At 40.2% G+C, this 23,937-nt stretch overlaps 1 protein-coding gene across 2 annotated transcripts; it reads right to left on the bottom strand.

The window, feature by feature from the left end:
* Window positions 1-12,365: 12,365 nt before the first annotated feature.
* LOC134217485 (growth hormone-inducible transmembrane protein) lies at window positions 12,366-14,812 on the bottom strand. 2 transcript variants are annotated; one of them, XM_062696252.1, is made up of 4 exons: window positions 14,656-14,812; window positions 13,928-14,407; window positions 12,785-13,254; window positions 12,366-12,725 (listed from the first exon to the last, which is right to left on the bottom strand). In XM_062696252.1, exons 2-4 carry the CDS (start codon window positions 14,393-14,395, stop codon window positions 12,638-12,640), a joined length of 1,026 nt encoding a protein of 341 aa, XP_062552236.1. In that variant the 5' UTR covers window positions 14,396-14,407; window positions 14,656-14,812; the 3' UTR covers window positions 12,366-12,637. The 2 variants fall into 2 exon arrangements, with proteins under 2 accessions (XP_062552236.1, XP_062552237.1); XM_062696253.1 differs by having other exon boundaries at window positions 14,674-14,809.
* Between the last annotated feature and the right edge of the window lie 9,125 nt (window positions 14,813-23,937).

The following is a 23,937-nucleotide window of genomic DNA, read 5'->3' as shown; positions in this document are numbered from 1 at the left end:
CTCCAATGAATATTTTCCTGGTAATAGTGATTAAAGAAAGCTAATGCTAAATTTGTTTTTGTTTGATAGATAGATTTGTTTGTCTGTTTATATTTATAATTATGACATTTCGATTCAAATATGTCTGAGCAATAACTGGATTAGTGGGTAAATTTGGGAAATTTTGAGGAGTTCAGCCCAGAACTTTGGATAATGAAGGTGGTGTGAAATAAGCAACAAATTAATAAATTGATCACTTTTGGCACCATCACCGCTAGGTGGATTAATCGGGGTTTTTCTGTTTCGATCGCAATAATGCGATGTTGTAATTTATCCGTAATGAATCTAACATAGATGATAATATTCTTGTATTCGGCAACTGAAATTTGAACTTGTTCGCTTATTGAGGCCAAATGTCTTGCTCTGTGCAAGTATGCCCATGATTTTTGAAAAAAATAAATTTTATGATAAATTCATATTTGTATCAGTACAAACATGTGTGCACAATATTCAATTATAATAGATCTTTTGATTGAGTTGCATTTTTGACCTGAATTTTAATCAATTTTGTGTCAAAACCTTATTTATAAACTTCAAATCTTATTGTCGGCGTAGCACCAACTTAGAATTCGGAAGTCGGGACTTCCGAACCGAACTTTCTTCCGAAGTTTTATCTGTCAAACTAATTGATGCGTTGCTTAGCGCATCTTTAGGCGAATCCAGCGCACTACTTCCGAAGTTGGGAAAGTTGCCTGTATCTGGAGAAAAATCCAACTTCGGTATAAAAAGCGGTATAAATTTATTCCGGATACACAATATAATAATTCTGCCTATGCAGCGAAAATTTACATTTTCACGTGTATTTGAGGCATAAGTGGAGCATTCTCTTGAAGATCATATAACTTTTACATGATAAAACTTGTCAATAAGCTTAAATTAAGAGTGGCTCATATTGCCCCGTATGTTCATATTGCCCCTACTGCCCCTATGCGGTATTTCGAAAAAAATCGTTTTAGGGCATTCGAAATGAAATTCCGTGGAATTTGAGTATGGCGAAATCTGATTTTCTGATTTCGTTGCGTATCGTTTAATTTAAAAAATTTCGACAGAAAAATCATACTTTCAACGAAATTAAACGGAATTTCAAAATAAATTTTTAAATAATTCCAGTTTCCATATCATAAAAAAAAACCCAGATTAATCCACCTAGCGTTGGTGGTGCCTTTCTCGCATTTAGTTAAGACACCAACCTTATATGGGGTTTTTATGGTCCGATGTACCATTTTCTTCATAACTTTTAAACGCAATGACCGATCGTTGTAAAATTCAATAGTGATCAACAAGGCTTTGTCCCCTGTCGAATAAAACTTGTTGCGAGAAAATCGGTTTAGGATTACTATACGAAAAGTTGTCTAATGTTTTTTATAGCTTTTGTGCACACACATACACACACACATACATACACACGGACAGATAGACATGTTCTCAGCTCGTCGATTGGTATATAATACGATGGGTCTCAGAGGCTTCTATGAAAAGTTCGTTTTCGGAGTGAAATGATAGCCTTTCGGTACAACTTAGTTGTACGAGAAAGGCAAAAATCGGCTGCGCCGCTGAATAAAGCAATTTAAACTCTACTCAAAAATGTTTATATACATAGGGAGCGTACACAAATTACGTAACGCTTAGAGGGGGGAAGGGGGGGGGGGGTTGAGTGAAGTGTGACGATCCATACAAATTTTTCAGATGTGTCATACCAAAAGGTGTGACATAGGGGGGAGAGAGGGGGGGTGTTGAAAATTGCCAATTTTTGCTTTACGTAATTAATGGATAATTATGTATTATGGTTATTTATATGGTTTTATTTTCAGAAATTAAAAATAAAACAAATCGCTAATAATTCTACACAGTCCCTAGCCAAGGTCACGGGGGCTGACGGTACTGAAGATAATATTCATTTGTGTATCATATCACATTTGGAGCACTTCAGTGCGCCTCTAACGATTCACAGTGGATCGGCTGCTTTGCAGACTGAGCCCCTGATCGTATGTTCCGGCATACTTATCAGGTATAGCTCTTTACATGGAGGATCCGCTAGGGCTCATTAGCGCTCTCCAAGGGGTCGGGAAATTAATCAATTTCTCGTCAACTGGAAGTAGCGAAGCCAACGCGTGGCCATAGGTAGGATAGGATAGGTTGTAATATAGATTGAAATTGAGAAGTCTACTTTGTATTTCAGAGACATTCAATTTTCAGAATGTTTTCAATTGGGAGTGGGGATCTATTCAGACTTATCAGGATTTACATCAGGTTGGAAAATTCAAAATAGTAATGTCGGTGCATTATGCAATTAAATGAATAGGCAAGAGCTTAATGATAGGAATCTGAATTTATGTTTCTCCATAACAATGAATATTTCTTGCATAAACTTTGTATTGGTTCTGATGATATGTCTTAACATCATAGGAAACCAGAAATCAGCCAAGAAAAAACGTAGGATTAAAAAAAATAGATTGATCATAAAATGAAATAATAATATTGAACATTTTAGATTCAGTTATTAAACAGATTGTTTTTAAAATTTTTGTTTGAGAAATTGTTTAGACTAGCCAAGGTAGAAGTTTACTGTACTATTGGATAGAAAAATATTAAATTGAAAATCTGAGATAGAAGAGAGCCAGAAGAAAAAAGTAGAGATTAAGATATAAAAGAGAAAAAGAGATTGATAAAAGGAGAAAGCAGATATTGATAGATAGAGGAAGGACATAGGATTTGTAATACAATATTCAACAATTCTTTTGTAGTTTTATACATACTGTATCTAACAATGACTAAAACACCAATAAGACAAAGTTATATAAGACCTTTATGTTGAAACATAACAGACAGACAACCGACAATAACAGATCTAAAATATAGAAGACAAGTAGTGTTTTACATTAATTATACAACTCACAATAATAGAAATGACTCAATAAATAATCAACGCCTAACGTACATACAAACAATACTGACATATTCAAATTTACATTTTGACTAGACTTTGTCCTATGTGACTGACTTGACTGAGAAAACCACATTCATGAAAGTTTTCAAGAGGATTATGTTAGCTGATTCCCACAGTCCGGTGTTCATTTGGTCAAAGTAGACTAGTTCTTCCGGCATAATCACTTGTCAATTTTCACAAACCCACCCCGATCATAGCAATCCAAAGGGACAAAAAAAAAATCGCTAATAATTCTACACAGTATAAAAGTTGTCTTTTCCTATAATCAAACCCCATAATTCAAAAGTTAAATGTAAATACGTTACGTAAATAGAAGTCCTACGTCTACTCGCGGTAATGTTTAACACCCATTATTTTTTTCTCCAGTGAGCACGCATGTTAGCAAAAAGAAGCGACGAGATTGGTGCTGTATTTCTATGTTTTGCGATGAGATGAATATATGTTCAGTGAGATGGAAAACGGAACAGTTCCCCTATTTGGATCTGTTTCAAAAACAATAACATAAAATATGATTAAGGAAAGAATTATTAAGACATGATGTAGATTTGGAAAAATTGAATGGGAATATGAACAAGGATGGTTCCGACGATTTAGTAATTTGGTTTTGACCGCAAGGATGTTATCGATTATTTAGTAATTCGCATTCGATCATTTAGTAGTTTGTCAATAACTTATTCCAGAAGCTGAATTTCAAAATGTGTTGTATGGTGGACTTCTAGTGCGAAGGTTTTTGTACAACTCTGCCTAATTGTTTGTTGTTAGAATTCAATCAACAACGGAGTTATAGCGCTAGTTGCAGTAACTTAAACTAAATTATTGGAATTTTGTTATCATTTAGTCTAAGTTACTGAAACTATACACACTTAAAATAAATCGCAGATTTCTGTGAAATTTCACCGAAATCTCAACAGCAGAACTGTTCGGTAAAAATTTTACAGATTTTTTGGTAGTTTTGACAGTTGAACAAAGGAAAATACCGCAGAAAATCGGTGAAATAATTACCGAACAAATCTGCTGTTGAGATTTCGGTGAATTGAAGAAAAATTCACCGAAATCTGTGAAATGATTTAAGTGTGTAGTTATAACTCCGTTACTAGTGGAATTCAAACAACGAACCATAAGACAGAGTTGCAGAAAAACCTTCGCACTAGAAGTCCACCATACAACACATTTTAAAATTCAGCTTCTGGAATGAGTTATTGACAAACTACTAAATGATCGAACGCGAATTACTAAATGATCGATAACATCCTTGTTTGACCGTTTGGTGATTTTTCGGTGACTCGTTTCCATTGGCGTAACTAAAGAAAAATTCTAGGGGGGGCTAACTTTTTTCTATTTTTACAGTCAAACACAAAAAAGTTATGGTTTTTGTTCAACTGTCCGCAAGTTGGCCTACACTCAGCGAACTGGACTATCGAAATTCATAACTGGCGCCTTATGAATCTTCGACTGATTATTCCACCAACAGTGCTTCTTATACGCAGTTACCTTCCCGAGTAATCAAGCGTCGATGGGCGTGTGGTCTACATACCGGCCTCCTGACCCCGACGTCCATGGTTCGAACCCAGTCTGCCGCACTTCACTGTTTTTTAAATCAAAATCATCATTCATAAGGCTAAGGCAGCATATTGAAATTCATACCGATTTCTTGTGGCAAATTTTCATAAGGCATTCGATTGAAAATCATATGGCCATTTTCCTCAGTGTATCAAACAGCTATTTCAATACATCGAGTGACGACTTGAACAGCTCTGACATATAAGTCTAGAAATGTCGTGCACTCAGCGAACTGGACTATCGAAAATCATAACTGGCGCCTTATGAATCTTCGACTGATTATTCCACCAACAGTGCTTCTTATACGCAGTTACCTTCCCGAGTAATCAAGCGTCGATGGGCGTGTGGTCTACATACCGGCCTCCCGACCCCGACGTCCATGGTTCGAACCCAGTCTGCCGCACTTCACTTTTTTTCAAATGAAAATCATCATTCATAAGGCAACATATTGAAATTCATACCGATTTCTTGTGGCAAATTTTCATAAGGCGTTTGATTGAAAATCATACGTCCATTTTCCTCAGTGTGGGATTCCCTGTAACTTTCATACGTAAAAACCTAAGAGCTTCAGATACATAAGACTTTCGAGTTTTACATATCCATTAGAAAAAAAATTCAAGTTATTGTGGGCTTCATGGCCGTGCAATTAGCGACGTCAGTTGCATAAACGCATGTGCTGGGGAGTATGGGTTCGATTCACCCCCGGTAAGGAGGAAACTTTTCGTGATCGAAAAATTCTCCACTGGTCCACTGGGTGTTATGTGTCCTGTCCGTTGTCTCATGCTAAGTGTTGAAGTACTCAGTCTGTACGAACTCTGTTCGAAGACGGTGTTCCTGTCTTTTTACATTTTAGTTAACTCTCCTTGAAATTTAAGGGTTTACCGAGCTTTTTTCGGATTTCAAGGATTATGGATTTTTTTTCTAGATAATTGGAAATTCAAAGTTTTCGGGAAATAGCAACAACATCGCTTGAATACTTTACCAGAGAAATCTGCAGAAAGAAATGCCTTCAAAATGTCTGCTACTACAGGCTACTACAACGTATCGTACTCCGTTATCACAATATCGAAAGGTTTCTCTTGATCCTTTCAGAAACGCCATGCATCTTTAAGAGTTATGTTGGAAAGCTAGAGGTCATAGGCACACTTTAAAAAAATATTCGCAATGCAATGCAACGCTATGTAACCATAAAAATCTTAAAGAGTTGATGATAAATAAATTCTTCGGTAACATAAACATCCTGTGTCTCCTGCTCAAGTTAAACAATTTTCTTTTTCATGTTGTCTAAATATTACAGGCAGTTTATTATTTTACTTGATCTTTCTTTATTCAATCAAAATTGCATCACGGCAAATGCTGGGTAAAGCGTACCATTGGTACTTCGCGTACCTGAAGGAATAAAATAGACCCCATCTCGCGGTCCTTAGCCTCTTACCCAGCAACTCCTATCCCTACCTCCCGCGGTGCTGGCCGGGATACGAGCAACCTTAGGGAAGATCGGGTAACCAACCCCGGTGGGAACTATGGTCGTATGCTGACAGGGAAGGGGGGGTTTGCTCCTCTCCGGAGGTGCAAATCTTATTGAGCGTCTGTTCTCCATGTCAGGATCGGCTCACAACAGCGTCTGTTTTCCATGTTAGGGGCGGCTGACTCTAAGTGAAACTGTGCACCATGGTCCACCGGAAATAAGGAGGAATGGTCCTCCGGAAATTTAGGGGTTTGGTGTCAGGCCCTGCAAGCCAGCCTTTAAAAAATCATAAGCAACGAACAATCAACAAGAGAGTACGGACCGGAACCATCGGCGAAGACCACTGCGACGAAAAGGGACTAGCGATTGGAAACTCGGTTCGTGGAACTGCAAATCTCTCAACTTCATCGGGAGCACACGCATACTCGCCGATGTGCTCAAGGACCGTGGATTCGGCATCGTAGCGCTGCAGGAGGTTTGTTGGAAGGGGTCAATGGTGCGAACGTTTAGAGGTAATCATACCATCTACCAGAGCTGCGGCAGCACACACGAGCTGGGAACAGCTTTCATAGTGATGGGCGACATGCAAAGGCGCGTGATCGGGTGGTGGCCGATCAACGAGAGAATGTGCAGGTTGAGGATCAAAGGCCGGTTCTTCAACTTCAGCATAATCAACGTCCATAGCCCACACTCCGGAAGCACTGATGATGATAAGGACGCATTCTACGCGCAGCTGGAACGTGAGTACGACAGCTGCCCAAGCCACGACGTTAAAATCATCATAGGAGATTTAAACGCTCAGGTTGGCCAAGAGGAGGAGTTTAGACCGACTATTGGAAAGTTCAGCGCTCACCGGCTGACGAACGAAAACGGCCTACGACTAATTGATTTCGCCGCCTCCAAGAATATGGCCATTCGCAGCACCTACTTCCAACACAGCCTCCCGTATCGGTACACCTGGAGATCGCCACTGCAGACAGAATCACAAATCGACCACGTTCTGATTGATGGACGGCACTTCTCCGACATTATCGACGTCAGGACATATCGTGGCGCTAACATCGACTCTGACCACTATCTGGTGATGGTTAAACTGCGCCCAAAACTATCCGTCATCAACAATGTTCGGTACCGACGACCGCCGCGGTACGACCTAGAGCGACTGAAGCAACCTGATGTCGCCACTGCATACGCGCAGCATCTCGAGGCAGCGTTGCCGGAAGAGGGTGAGCTCGATGGGGCCCCTCTTGAGGACTGCTGGAATACAGTCAAAGCAGCCATTAACGACGCAGCGGAGAACAACGTCGGGTATATGGGTCGAAGTCGACGGAACGATTGGTTCGACGAAGAGTGCAGACAGATTCTGGAGGAGAAGGACGCAGCGCGGGCGGTCGCGCTGCAGCAAGGTACCCGGCAGAACGTGGAACGTTATAAACGGAAGCGGAGACAGCAGACCCGCCTTTTTCAGGAGAAGAAACGCCGCCTGGAAGAAGCGGAGTGCGAGGAGATGGAACAGCTGTGCCGTTCTCAAGATACACGCAAGTTCTATCAGAAGCTCAACGCATCCCGCAAAGGCTTCGTGCCGCGAGCCGAAATGTGCCGGGATAAGGATGGGAGCATCTTGACGGACGAACGTGTGGTGATCGAAAGGTGGAAGCAGCACTACGAGGAACATCTGAATGGCGCTGAGAGTACAGGCAATGAAAGTCAAGGCAGCGGAGGAGATGACTACGTCAGTTCAGCGGACGATGGAAGCCAACCAGCCCCCACCTTGAGGGAAGTTAAGGATGCCATTCAACAGCTAAAGACCAATAAAGCAGCTGGTAAGGATGGTATCGGAGCTGAGCTCATCAAGATGGGCCCGGAAAAGCTGGCCACTTGCCTGCACAAACTGATAGTCAGAATCTGGGAAAACGAACAGCTACCGGAGGAGTGGAAGGAAGGGGTTATATGCCCCATCTACAAGAAAGGCGACAAACTGGAGTGTGAGAACTTTCGAGCGATCACCATCCTTAATGCCGCCTACAAAGTGATATCCCAGATCATCTTCCGTCGTCTGTCACCATTAGTGAACGAGTTCGTGGGAAGTTATCAAGCCGGCTTCGTTGACGGCCGCTCGACAACGGACCAGATCTTTACTGTACGGCAAATCCTTCAAAATGCCGTGAATACCAGGTCCCAACGCACCATCTGTTCGTTGATTTCAAGGCGGCATACGACAGTATAGACCGCGTAGAGCTATGGAAAATTATGGACGAGAACAGCTTCCCTGGAAAGCTTACCAGACTGATCAAAGCAACGGTGGATGGTGTGCAAAACTGTGTGAAGATCTCGGGCGAACACTCCAGTTCGTTCGAATCGCGCCGGGGACTAAGACAAGGTGATGGACTTTCGTGCCTGTTGTTCAACATTGCGCTAGAAGGTGTCATGCGGAGAGCCGGGTGTAACAGCCGGGGTACGATTTTCAACAGATCCAGTCAATTTATTTGCTTCGCGGATGACATGGATATTGTCGGCCGAACATTTGCAAAGGTGGCAGAACTGTACACCCGCCTGAAACGTGAAGCAACAAAAGTTGGACTGGTGGTGAATGCGTCAAAGACAAAGTACATGCTTGTGGGTGGAACCGAGCGCGACAGGGCCCGCCTGGGAAACAGTGTTACGATAGACGGGGATACCTTCGAGGTGGTCGAGGAATTCGTCTACCTCGGATCCTTGCTAACGGCTGACAACAACGTTAGTCGTGAAATACGAAGGCGCATCATCTGTGGAAGTCGGGCCTACTACGGGCTCCAGAAGAAACTGCGGTCGAAAAGATTCGCCACCGCACCAAATGTATCATGTACAAGACGTTAATAAGACCGGTAGTCCTCTACGGACATGAAACATGGACAATGCTCGAAGAGGACTTGCAAGCACTCGGAGTATTCGAGAGACGAGTGCTTAGGACCATCTTTGGCAGTGTACAAGAAGACGGTGTGTGGCGGCGAAGAATGAACCATGAGCTCGCCCTACGGCGAACCCAGTATCCAGAAGGTAGCTAAAGCCGGAAGGGTACGATGGGCAGGGCATGTTGCAAGAATGCCGGACAGCAACCCTGCAAAGATGGTGTTCGCTTCCGATCCGGCAGGTACGAGACGACGTGGAGCGCAGCGAGCGAGATGGGCAGACCAGGTGCAGAACGACTTGGCGAGCGTGGGGCGTATTCGAGGATGGAGAGATGCGGCCTCGAACCGTGTATTGTGGCGTCAAATTGTTGATTCAGTGTTATCTGTATAGATGTAGACTAAATAAATGAATGAATGCATCAATTGTATTTGTTCTGTTAGTCTGTTACTTCTATTATTTATTCAATCAGCATTGAATCAGCATGAAAATACTGTTCCAACTCCAACATTTATCTCGACAGAGTTCCAAAATGACTGTAACTTCGTGTTTAGCATTCCTAACCCAAGATATATCATTTTTTCGAAGTTGGAAAACATGATAAAATATATTCAACTCACTGTAGAGATAGATGATAAGAATTCCTTATTTGCAGTTACGTCGTAGGAATTCTAGGGGGGCTAACTTGATTCTAGGTGGGGCTATAGCCCTCCCTAGCCCCCCTGTAGTTACGCCAATGCTTGTTTCTGCGGCTGATTTTCCCTGCTTAAGGGAGTTATGATAGTGAATGACTAATATGGGGGGTGAGCGTGATGAATTCTCGCTTAACTTTTAAAAAGGACCGAAGTAACATTTTTTTCATGAATTTATTTGAATACAGCAATCAATAGCATTCATGTTGTTCTGTTGATTGCGCTATTCAAATTAATTTATGAAAAAATGTTTCTTAGGTCCTTTTGAAAAGTTAAGCGAGAATTGTAATAGAATTTAATAAAAAAAAACAAATGTTAAACACAAGTGCCACTGGATGACTCCAAACGGGCCTGAGGGGTAGTCAGGGTTTCAAGGAATTAACTAGTAGTTAATTCCTTGAAACCTAATCCCTGTCCATGGATAAGGGGCTTGACGTTGATATTTCAAGTGTCTTAAAAAGATTTTTATTTTATTTTTATTTTTGTTGTTTAATAGAGTGCTTTTTTCAAACAAAGGTTAAGTTCAACACTAAATTAAAAAAAATTAGGATATTTTTCCATTTTTTATATCTCTTTCACAAGAATATCGTTATTTTAATGGTAATGGTTTGAAAATAAGCTCCGTAGAGAAACTTTTATCACATCTTACTTAAATAAGGTCAACAGTTATACCAAACACTTGAGGTACCATGCCTCCAAGTTAACTAATGGTTAGTGTCGCATGATCTAACAACAACTGCCTATTGGTAAATTTGGAGGTGCCGGCAGGGCTCAGTAGGGGTCTAACTAACATAACTCTAATACTAACAAGACCCTGAAACAAACGCTTATCCAAATAGCATACATCTATTTATACTTGTAGTAGTAGCTAACAATAATTCATTTTGTACCCGTATAGCTGAAGTAGAATTTTAGTAGTGAAAAGTAGAATTTGTAGATTTACTAATTTGGCATTGGAGATAGTGAATGTATCTGTTATATCTTCTCGATATTCTTTTATTCTAGTCTCTCTAGCTGCATGGATCAACGCAAAAAAAAACTGTATCTCTCTTCCTTCTATTAGGTTAGTTAGAAAAATTAGCGGATATATAGGGACATGACTTAGTGTTTCTCGTATTAAGACAAATTCGCTGACCTTTACCTTATAATAAAATAAATGACCGATAGTAAAATATATGACTGAAATTTAAAGATATCAAATAAATAATAAAAACGAAAATAAATACATGACCATCGGTGGACAGAAAGATAAGAGACAGAGTTCTGTTTAGAATAGTTAATTGAGACCATTGCACTCACAAGATAGAGAATAACTAGTACCACTATTATTGCTACAAGACTAATAACTTGACCACTTACGGAAATGAGGATAGACCATATGATGCGTTGAATATTGTATACCCTGAATCTGAATAACTGAATTTTAGACCTCATTATTTTAATAAATAATAAAGGTTTGAATATTAGAAAAGGGAATAGAACTTGACCAAAAAAAGCAATTACGGAACAACTGGACAGAAATTTTGTATAATGATCACTATTAGACTACTGAAACTTTAACATATGACATTACTGTGACTGATAGGATCCAATTAACTCGACGACGTATTGACAAACATCCGATACTCAACCGTGTTAAAATAAGGGAAGCTCTTCAATGTGTCCATTTATTACAATAGTACTTAAATTAATCTATTTTGAAACTACCCTACCAGAATGATATCATTACATCTTTATTCGAAATTGTTACTTGGAAATGGCAACAGTACCACCCGTTGTCAACATAGACTACTATTAGGTATTGAATGTCGGCTCCAAGTAACTAATAATTAAATTTACATGTTAACTACTTATTCAGAAAACATCTATGTACATGTTGAGCTTCCATTATTTGTTCGGTTTATAATTGACAGACTGTAGATAGAAAGAATAATGTATCGGTATGATCACAATACAAACCCAGGCCGCAGTGACCTAGTGAGCAACATAGCTTGAGTCGTCTGCTATAGTATTGTGTATCACATGGAGAGCCCAGCCGAGATACCAGTCTATTAAGACTACAGCTGGTCAACTCTCGAAAAAAAAAAAAAAAAAAAAGTTAATTCCTTGAAACCTAATCTCAGGATAGTTAGTTTCCACGCATATTTTTTTAGAAGGAGCAATGAGGGTTTAAACTCTGCGTCATATTGCATTTTTTCCCCGATTCAGAGCAGTTTCGGGGCAGTTGGGTGGGATCATGTCTTGATTACTAAAAGTAGATTTGATTTATTAAATGATGTGGCAGAAACTAATAAATGAAAAAATGGCGATGGTCGGTTCCTAGATGTTATGCCTACCTCCATTCTGCTTATGATCTGAGTATCAGGGTCGTCAGTACTTTTACCTCTATTTTAATCGCGAGCTTTTAGTATCATCACAAGAAACTCACGTGTTTGCACTCTGTGGGTGACTTGGTTAGCAAATTCAAAAGCTTTAAAAGTGAACACTCCCGTCACTTGAAGGGTAAAAAAATAAAAGTTGCCAACATAATAACAAGAGCATTATTTAAGTGTAAGAAGATCCTCTTTGCGCAACTTTATAATCAGAAACTTTGACGTACACTAAAATAACGCAGGTGTACTATAGATAGCAGAATCAGACAGTTCGTTTGGAGACAGAGGATTTATCTTCGCTCATCTATATATTCCACTATCTATAGATTCTACTATCTATACTATATCGAGGTATGCCTGAGTAGGGATGTCACGTACGATCCAACCTTCAAAATGCAAGATTAATGTATATTCAAATTTTTATTGCATCTTCTTGTTTAATATTATAAAATAGGCAAACTACAAATTTTCTTCATTCCACGTTATTGGATACCTATTTCACTTCAAATTTCTTGACATTACTTCTCCCTGAAAGATCATACCATCGCATTTTATTATTATTATGTTCTCTAGGTTTCAAATTTGTGAACTGTCTAACGAAAAATTTGAAACTATGAAATTTACTAACAAGTTATTCAAGCTTTTCGCTATGTATAGAAAAGTGAATTATGATTTACTTTCGTCGATTTCCTCCACCGCCGGCTAAAATTGTTGCAATCCTTATGAAGATATTCATCGTATCCATGTAGATCGACATCGCCCTGAAAAAAAAATGATTGGTTTTATTTCTTAAATGTATTCTGTAAATAGAGCGACTTACGAATTCACGGGATCGAATGGGCGGGGAGCATACAAGGGATATAGTTCCGCTCGTTTCACAATCTTCTGAGTGTCGTAGAGTAGGAATCCGCTAAACAGCAACAGTCCTCCGTACAACGACAGTGATGCAATTCCTGCTCCAAGAGCAGTTGTCGGTGGCAGAAACATTGATGCCATCGAGGAGGCGAATACAACACCCAGGCCGATGGCCAGTGGGCCTCCCATATTGAGGAACTTATCGCTTGGAGCACACACCGCTACGGTGGAAAGTCCACCGACGACACCCGCCGTGTACCAAGCTGCCCGTGTCAGCAAGGGACCTCCAATAAAACAGATGGGAGCGATGACAGCCCCCAGAATGGCCGAATGAGCAGCCCATGCCAGTTGTTTAGATCCAAATCCTGGGCTGTAGGGGATTGACTGAGCCAACATACCGGAGCCAATCATAACAGCGAACGTACCGAGAATTGACTGAAACAAGCAAACATTTTATGAAGCGGATCGGAGAAAATGTCTGGATAATGGAGAGGATTTTGAGCAAACTTTTGATTATAGTGTAGCAGTAGTATTTGAACCGTTTGTTTGAGAAACTGCATATGTAACATTTTTGGCCAAAATGAGATTTTTATATATTCTGAATCCTCTTCCAAAAATACGTATTCTGGCAAAAAATACGAAAAAAAATTTTTTGTTCAGGAATGTATGAAATTTTTTTCGTTTGTTTGAGAAACTACATATGTCCACGCACTTTGAAGAGCAATTATGGTGTACTGCGACCAGTTTTTGCACTGGAAGTGCCCCAGGGTGTTGAGTTTTGCCAAAAACTATTGATCTGTATCGAAGAAATCAAAAGGTTCTGTGCCAATTTGTTCAAAAACAGTTTTTTTGGTGTTTTCACGAAATTGTGTAAAATGGACTTATGCAGTTTCTCAAACAAATGATTCATTTAGGATCGCTTGGAAAGAGTGAAACTTTTTCTATTAGAACACAATTTCTTTTTCTAATCCATTAACTTCTACAACAATCTTTTTTATCAACAAATACGTATTCCAACGGACGGGATACAAATTAAAAAGTGCTCAGATTAAAAACGATCAAACTACAGGGGATTCACGGAATCTACTTTAACACTGTGATTACATACCATCCACCCATTTCTCGATACTAAATTCAGCAAGGTTGGACTCCGAAAAACAGCAACGGCACTCGCTGCTGTGATGCCTAAAGAGCTTCCAAAATATAAATACGTGTCGCGAATGCGTTCTTTCACAAACTCTGGCCAGGCGTGTGAGTTATCCAATGTACTGGTTCCACCTCCGAAACCAAGCCCGTAAAAGCACAGTGCCCCTAAACCAAGTGCGGCACCGCCAGCGAGAGCACCTTTACCCAGTGAATAAGCATTTGGGCCGGGTGGTGCCATAGCCTTCTCGCGCAATGTTTGCCGTTCGGCTCGGGCAGTCCAACTGCTGGTTCCCGATGAACCGCCGCCTTTCACCTCGCGAGCATACTGACGGATTACCGGCTGGCGTCTTGGAACTTGTTGCAAGGCTGACTGCAGCAAGGGGGTTGACAGGAAGGTGCGTCCCCCTGTGCAAGCTAGACGGGAAAGCATTTTTCTTTTATCCTGAAATGAAAAAGTTGAAATAAATTGCATCATTTATATTTTGATACGATTAACAACTTAAAAAGATGGAAAGTTATAAGCTTAAACCAGGTTTGAACAACAAAATGTTCTCCGGACTTAAAATTTATTTTGATAATCAATATGTTAAAAATTATTTTCTAGAATTCATAAAAAATACGTCAGCAGGATCTGATGTGAATTGCCTTCAATAATAGCACGTATCGTAATATCATACTAAAATTACAAACCTTTACAAAAAAATGTACTTAAAATTCAATATAAATTTTTTTTTCACGGAATTTCACAACAATCGCGTATTCTGAATCAAATTTTCGGAGCACTTGGATCTGTGATGCGAACAGATGCGAACTTCTAGATGTTTTGATTGAATTTGACGTGCGAGTACAAGTTAATCTGATTAGGGGATGACAAAAGGTCGAAAGGACAAAAGGTCGAAAGGACAAAAGGTCGAAAAGACAAAAGGTCGAAAGGGAAAAAAGGTCTATTAAGGCTGTCTCATTTGGAGAATTAAACTGAAATTAACTTAAAAGTGACATTTCAATAATTATTTATAGAATAACCCTGCTCGCAGAGCAAGCTTACTTTTGACATTTGACTGCCATTCTTATGATTGGGTTATTTGCTAATTTTCGAACTGTTACTTTGAAGTTCAATTCTCCAAATGAGACAGACCCTAATGCTACGTTTAGACCTGGGTGCTGCGGATAGAGCCGCTTTTCTGTTCTCAAGCGAGTAGAGAGATATTTTGAAATCAATCTCATAAGCAAAATTATTTTGCAGTTACTAAGCTGTCAAACATTTCCCGCTCTTCGAATTTCTCTTCCCATCCTGCATGAGGGCGCACAAATGCGCAAGACTCATCATGACTTTATGATTGTTTACATACATTCTTGCTACAATCAGCTGTTGAATCTCATGAAATTTTATAACGAGTGCTTTTTAATTGCATTCCTACTAAATTTTCCACTCGAAATATAATGCGAACATATTTGTTTCAAATAATACAAATCTCAAACTAAGTTTATTTTATTTTTTTTTCCCAAATAATAACAATACTTCTCAATATAGAATCTGAAACGAACATAACCACAATCTTCAATGTTTGGCTCCGGCACAATAGAAAATTTTGGCTTCAGTTTGACAACCAAATCGATTCTATCCGCACCACCCAGGTTTAGACAAGGCAAGTGAATTGAGCAAGTCGCTTGAATCGAACGCGAACTGAACGTGTAAACACCTTAATTCAATTCACTTGAACGTAAAGAAAGTTGAACATGTTCAACTTTTGGCAAGTCAATTGAATTCAACTGAGTTGTTCAATTCACTTGCCCTGTCAAAACGTAGCATAAGAACAAGTTGGGTGTATTCCAGAAGAATTTATGAAATAATTTCAAGCAGAAATAACACACTCATCTCATCAATCAAAGTTGAAGAATGAGCAATTGTCAAAAAAGGAGTAATTACTATAAAACAATATCAAAGTTGAAGAATGAGCAATAAGAGAATTGTCAAAAAAGGAGTAATTACTATAAAACAATATTATAAATATCCAGATACTTCTGATAGAGATGAAAAAAAAATGTTGATAGGATAAAACTTTACTATTTTTATTTTCACTATTTTTAACAATTAAATGAAATTCAACCAGTGAGTGCAAATAATATAGGGTAAAATGCCCAATAGTGGACCCCCTAGTAGCGAAATTTTGCTCTTTTTGTCAAAAGGAGTAGAAATTTTCAACATATTAATTCTGCTTGACATATAATACCAAGTTCTGCATCTCCTCTCCACGATACATACATAAAACACTCAAATACACGACGTTATTCTTTGAAATTAACATTTTAAAGTCTGATTGAATTCGCCCTATAGTAGACCCCCTGGGGGTCCATAATAGGAATTTGCTTCCCTATAGTCGACAGTTCATTTGATTTTTATGTTCCATTTCGGGACGTTCTTCTTCCCTATTATGGACCCCCCAAAATATTCCTATAATGGACACTCTCGTGTTTATTTTTTATAGAATTGTTAAAAATCATCTAATTTCACTTTCCATAGCATTTCCAATGCATGTAATGAAATCATAGGACTGTAAGGTAGGTTCTCCCGATGGAATTTCATAGCAAAATGTTTACATTGTGCTGTAATAATGCAAAAATAGCTAGAGGGTCCACTATTGGTTGGGGGTCCACTATTGGGCACTTTACCCTATGCACACTTAAATCATTTCATAGATTAACGTGAATTTTGCTTCAATTCACCGAAATCTCAACAGCAGATTTGTTCACTGAGGAAAATGGACGTATGATTTTCAATCAAACGCCTTATGAAAATTTGCCACAAGGAATCGGTATGAATTTCAATATGTTGCCTTATGAATGATGATTTTCATTTAAAAAAAAGTGAAGTGCGGCAGACTGGATCGAACCATGGACGTCGGAGTTGGGAGGCCGGTATGTAGACCACACGCCCATCGACGCTTGAATAGCCGGGAAGGTAACTGCGTATAAGAAGCACTGCTGGTGAAATAATCGGTCGAAGATTCATAAGGCGCCAGTTATGAATTTCGATAGTCCAGTTCGCTGAGTGTTCGGTAATTATTTCACAAAAATTTCGGTGATTTTTCCATTGTTCAATCGTCCGAACCAAAAATCTGTAAAATTATTCACCGAACAGTTCTGTTGTTGTGATTTCGGTGAAATTTCACAGAAAGTGTGTGAATATCTAGGTTTTCTGAATGTCAGTTCGATCTGTCTAAATAGTGCACGCCGCAGCCACACAGGCGCACGCATTGAAAATACAGCGGCGTATAATACACTCCGGTGTATTTGATGTGCTGCGTGCACAATGTTAACTGATCGAAGTGACATTTAGAAAACTCAAACATCCATCTATTAGTGGTACTCATTGAACGAATTTTATTTAATTGTTAAAAATAGCGAAAAACAAAAGAGCAGAGGTTTTGCTAACTGTAAAGGGCAACTCAGGTGCGAGATTGATTCTCTCCGTTTAAGTATCTTGTCTAATTCAACCTTTTGTCCCTTTCGACCTTTTGATCTTATTGTTCTTTTGTTTCATTCGACCTTTTTCCCCGTTCGACTTTTTGTCCCTTCGACCTTTTATCTTTTGACGTTTTGTCTTTCGGCCTTTTGTCCTCTCGACCTTTTGTCTTTCAACCTTTTGTCGGGTTAGGGATTAGAGCAAAATCAGCATAGTGATTCAAATCGTTCGGGGCTGTCAGTATGAATATGAAACTAAAACCACAGACAAACAGACATAACACATTGAACATTCACTCATCAAATTCATCGTCGTTCAAACACTAACGACATCTGTTGATTTCAGTTAGTTGGGCAAATCACGAACCAGATGGCGGGAGTGAGCAAACGTCAAACTAGAGCAAATCCGATGCGAGCGCCACGAGTGATCGATTGGCCAACTAATGATTATTTGAATTGGCCAGTAAATCAGTGAACGATGGAAATTTGACGAGTGTTATGTCTGTTTGTCTGTGCTAAAACCACCCCCCTGGCGTCCTATACTATCACAAGCCAATAGTCACCATGTCCACGGACGGTAGCTCATTACCGTCCGTTGATATTGTACGAAAATAAACATCATGCGTTTTGTTTACTATTTGTTTTGGTTAAATCTGAAAATTGTTTTCGGAATAATTTGCAAGATTTACATTTTTGACCATGGGAATTATGCTATTTGATGATAGAATATAATAAACTTACGAATTGGAGTGAATCGATAGGTGGAATCAAACGCTACAAGAAATCATATTTCGTAGCTTGTTCTCCCGCTCCGAATCAAACAAAAGATATTATTATTGTTTATACTGTGGTGAGCATCACAGTTGAAACGGTCCGGGGATGCAAATCGAACAGCATTTACCAGTGAAATTGAAATGAAATAAATGGTGTGCAGAAAGATGTTTTGGGATTATATTTACATGCCTATAATAGCTGGTATTATTTTTGAACAAATTGAAAATGTGTAGCCAACAGTATTTTTAAGGAAATCTAATTACTTGTAAACGCACGATTTGGGAGAAGTACTTTTCAAAATGTATGCTGGACATATTCATGAAGATGTTCGCTACGCTGAGAAGCATCTCTTGCCACGGGGTTGGGTAAAACATTCATTTTCCCAGCAGCTGTTCTAGATTCATTTTTTATACCAGTCAAATGTCAAAAAAATAAAACTGGTATAAATCTCCGTTCTATTTTCTGCAGATTTGGACCACAATTGAATCACGAGATTCAAATATTTTTCAATTGTTTTGGTGTATGAATGCGTCATTTCATCTTCGGATCAATCCACTTTGCAATTACGGCGCCTTTCTTGGCAGCAACATAATGATTTCATTAAATTGAAAATTTGAAAAACATGAATAGAACGCTGCTGGGGAAACCAGCGAGTTTGTGCTATTTTGCTTCAGATGCAAACTATGTTGGAATATCAGGTAGTGTCAGGACCGGATTTAGCCGGAAGGGGGCCCCGGGGCCGACAGCGTGTTTTTTTTTTTTTTTTTAACGAAGGTAATGGAAATCTGCAAACAGACACCTGGGGAGGCGAACCCAGGTAGTGTGGGGATGGGATCACCACTCCCGACCCACTAAAACCAACTCCTTCCTCTCCAGTCATTCCCCCGGCCCGCAATTAAGCAATACTTCGGGGGATGACTATTGGGCATTGCGCCCCCTCCATGACGTACACAAGTGCACGTATGCGCCTCAACTCTTCGACACTCCCCATGCAACACATTTGCACAAGACACACTGGCACCACATGTGCCCCAACACTCACCTACCTATGCCGCTTGAATGACTGCAAGGGTACAACGGGTACCTTGCAGGGGTACCCCATGCCGCCATCTCACAGCATAGGCAGTCCTCACTCAGTGTGGTGTTCACCCCATCCTGCAACAGGGTGGCACCACTTGTCTACCAAGCCGGAGGCGACCCTAGGTTGGTGGCTCCTATGCCGCTCCTACCTCAGCTACGAGGCAGACCCTTTCATGTCTCCTATTTCTGAGGTGCCGCAGAGGCATCAACCCCCGACACTCCTGCCAGTCATAGCGAGACTTTCGTGTCCCCTACTTCTGAGGTGCCGCAGAGGTATCTGCCCCTGACACTCCTGCCAGGCCTAGCGAGACTTCACTCATTCCGTCCCTGACAGCCGGATCACACTACTGCCTAAGCAGCCACTCTGACCATACGTACCATGCGAGTCTAACTTGTGTGCTCGCTCATACATTCAGTCCCAATCGCTTGCACCACTTGTGCACCACTCTCTTTGACATTCAGTCACTCACTCAGTGGGGGTTGTAATACCCCATCTCCCATTTTATCCACTCTGTGCACCTCCTGTGCATCGTTTGGGCGTGGAACACCCGGCACGTCAAGCGTGCCTAACACTCACCTACCCGGGCTTTGATACTGTCAATAGGACTCCATAAGGTACTATGCCGGTAGCACCCACCATTGACGTTTCGAGGCCCAGGTAGTCCTCAGCCAATGTGGTGGTCTCCCCATCCTGGGACGGGGTCACACCACTACCTTACATGTCTCCGATTTCTGAGGTGCCGCAGAAGCATCAACCCCCGACACTCCTGCCAGACGCAGCGAGACTTTCGTGTCCCCTACTTCTGAGGTGCCGCAGAGGTATCTGCCCCTGACACTCCTGCCAGGCCTCACCAGACTTCAGTCATTCTAACACTACCGACCATGCGTACCATGCGAGACTTACTTGTGTGCTCACCCATACACTCGGTCCCTCATTCTGTGGGGTATTACGAGTAATACCCCAACTTCCATTCGCTTGCACCACATGTGCACCACTTGGGGGTGTGTGGGTACCACCCACTGCCACCCGCTTGCCGCCGAAGCAGCCCTCACTCTGTGGAACCTCCACAGGCTCCGTTAACGACCTGGCTAATTGTTTCACCCCCAGGCCATTCATCCCTTCGGCACGGGTCGCCTGACACCTTGGGATTCGGGGTTAGGGGCTTGTATGCTTTAAGCGGCACACGGTCGCTTGATAAGGTTTGCTTGCGGATATGTGGTTTTTGGGAGGGAATTAACAGCGCCCCCTGTTAACCCCACCACCTCCTAGGCAGAACCCCCTGACTCACAGACGGCTGGGGAGGGGTCGTCAAGCCCTTGGACATGGTCCCTGCTGCCCGGAGGCCGACAGCGTGTGGGGGCCCCAAAATGTACAAAAAAGGTTGGTTTTGGTACATAAGATTTGTGGGGGCCCGGGCCACGGCCCACCGCCCCCCACCCCATAAATCCGGCCCTGGGTAGTGTGCGACGCTTCGCTGTAGATCGAAGATGAGAAGCGGGCGCCGGTTAGTTGTAGTTGTTCTTTGGTATAGATTAAGAAATATTGTTATGGATGTATTGTATATACCTATTGTTGAATAAAGAGAACTGCAGCTGCTGGCAGAAGTATCAGTCAGTAGCCTGCCGTGGTGTAGAGAGGGAACTCTTTGTTAGTTCTTTGTGAGGGGGTTCCCTTTTCTGGCCAACAAACTAGAATAGTGGTCGAAAATTTGGAATGAAACTGAATCACTACTGATTTCACTCTATCCCATCCAGCTTTTAATCCTGTCCAGTTATAATTTTTGAATCACCCCTTTTAACATTAGCGTTGTCCACTATAAATTTGCCTAGCATAGGGTAAAATGCCCAATAGTGGACCCCTAACCAATAGTGGACCCTCCAGATATTTTTTCATTATTACAGCACAATGGAAACATTTTGCTATGAAATTCCATCGGGAGAACCTACCTTACAGTCCTATGATTTGATTACATCCATTGAAAATGCTCTGGAAAGTAAAATTAGTTGATTTTTTACAATTCTATAAAAAATAAACACGAGAGTGTCCATTATAGGAATATTTTGGGGGGTCCATAATAGGGAAGAAGAACGTCCCGAAACGAAACATGAAAATCAAATGAAGTGTCGACTATGGGGAAGTAATTTCCTATTATGGACTCCCAGGGGGTCTACTATAGGGCAAATTTAGTCCAACTTTACAATGTTAATTTCAAAGAATAACGTCAAGTATTTGAGTGTTTTTTGTATGTATCGTGAACAGGAGATGCAGAGCTTGATATTAGATATGACGCAAAATTAATATTTTGAAAATTTCTCATCCTTATGCCAGGAAGAGCAAAATTTCGCTACTAGGGGGTCCACTATTGGGCATTTTACCCTAGATCAAAGTATGCTATACTATGATGAAAAATGTTTGTTAACAATGAATCTTCAATAGTTTCCATTATCGCTCAAAAGATCCAACATTCAATTATCAAACTGTTCCTCTCAATTCATTTTTTTCTATACCTTAAATTTTCTGAATAGTGCTTCGCGATATGAAAACAGCGCACCACTTCCGAAGTTAGGTTTAACGTACGGATTGTGAGAAAAATCCAACTTCGCTAGCCCCAAATTCCGGTTTTCAACTGGATTGAGAATACATATATTTAAAATGTCTATGTCTAGAACTATCCTTTTTCACAGATAACAGATATTTAGGCTAGAACAAATTTGATTGAAAATCCTGTGTAACCTTTTGAATTGATATACATTGGCCCACTACTGTCATCTACTCAACTGATTGCGGCAGTACATACGGACGCAGCTGATAAACAACCGTCGAACCATTGACGAATACGTATTCGTCAATGGTCGAACGCAGCCAATGCATTCGTTTGCGTTGTTGAATTTACTGCTAAATTTTTATCAGTGTACTATGTCAACTCAGGCCACACTTCTCTGTGCTATTTCACCGATTCGTTTAACTTTTAGTTAAAATTTGACAGTTCGATGGTTATTTTCCCATCGTGGTTAAAATTTTAACCCAAAGCCGACCCATTTGAGTTTTGACAGATTGATAGTTATTTGGAACAAATTGGATTGGGTGGAATGAGGCTATAGACATCCCTATCTAACTCCCTTAGCCTAAAAATATTCACCATGTCCCGGGCACAGTGTGCAGAGAGACCGCTGTCAGTTACATGAGATGTCAACAATCGTCAACAACACCAATGATTGTAGCTTGATAATTAAAAATATCCACAACAATAAAAGAGCAGGATTTATCTTTAAATTCTGCTCAAGCTTTTCACAGTGAAATAAAAGACAAATTGTTCCGTCTAAGACGAATTAAGTACTGTCCATTTAATTCCACTAGTTAATTTTCGTAATCTTTGCAGATACGTATTTCGACCACAACTGTGTGGTCGTCTTCAGTGTCTTGTACTTGACTCGACAAAGTCGAGTCAAGTACAAGACACTGAAGACGACACAGTTGTGGTCGAAATACGTATCTGCAAAGATTACGAAAATTAACTAGTGGAATTAAATGGACAGTACTTAATTCGTCTTAGACGGTTTAATACATTCCACTAAAAGAGCTTAATATATTTTTCTGACAAATTGTTGTTCTCCATGTAAGTAAAATCAAAATTGATCATGTAGATAAGTTTTGAATCAATTAAACTCATTAGTCATATTTATTCCCGAATAAAGTTGCATATTGAAGAAAGTTGAATTTGGATGTTTTATGATGTTAAGCTTTTTTAGATTTGACGTACGTTGCTCGGCTTGGTATTGGTATTGGTGTTGGCTACGCTATACATGAGCTCTTAGCATAGGGCTGGGTGGAATGGTTCACATGGATTTGGTGAAATCAATATTGCGCATAAATCCCAAAATTTTATTCCCACCTTTTGGGTTTCCGCGCCGAGCACTCAGCGCCAGACTCGGCGACAAGGGGAAAAATATAAAGTTGGTAACCCTGATTTTTGACAATTAATGTTGATTGTTTGTGTGAGTGCACCGATGTCAAAAAATAGAGCTTTTAGCTGATTTTTTTATTGTCAAATGCAAGTTTTGACAGTATTATTTATGTATGAGTGAAAAACATGTACAAAAGGTCTATCGGTGAAGCAGTCGCTGAAGACAAATGTCATTGTTTTCAACGATGAAACGAAAAGTTTCAAAGCAAAAAGCAATATTGATTCAGTTTCATTCTAAATTTTCGACCACTATTCTAGTTTGAATCTTGAGCAAACTAGAACAAACTCGCTGGTTTCCCCAGCAGTGTTCCATTCAAGTTTTTCAAATTTTCAATTATGTTGCTGCCAAGAAAGGCGCCGTAATTGCAAAGTGGATTGATCCGTAGACAAAATGGCACATTCATACACCAAAACAATTGAAAAATATTTGAATCTCGTGGTTCAAATCTGCAGGAAATAGAACGGAGCGTTATACCAGTTTTATTTTTTTGACATTTGACTGGTATAAAAAATGAATCTAGAACAGCTGCTGGGAAAATGAATGTTTCAGATTTATATTCAAACTGACAGCCCGAACGATTTGAATCACTGCTGATTTTACTCTTAATCTGGTATAAACGAAATCGAAAACGAAACGAATTCTTGCAAGGGAGAACGGGGAGAACGAAACATTCATTCAAATGTCAAAACT

The sequence above is a fragment of the Armigeres subalbatus genome, chromosome 2, assembly GCF_024139115.2.
Source record: "Armigeres subalbatus isolate Guangzhou_Male chromosome 2, GZ_Asu_2, whole genome shotgun sequence".
Lineage (NCBI taxonomy): Eukaryota > Metazoa > Arthropoda > Insecta > Diptera > Culicidae > Armigeres > Armigeres subalbatus.
Note: the sequence above shows the minus strand (reverse complement) of the source record. Positions and strands in the feature narration are given on the sequence as shown.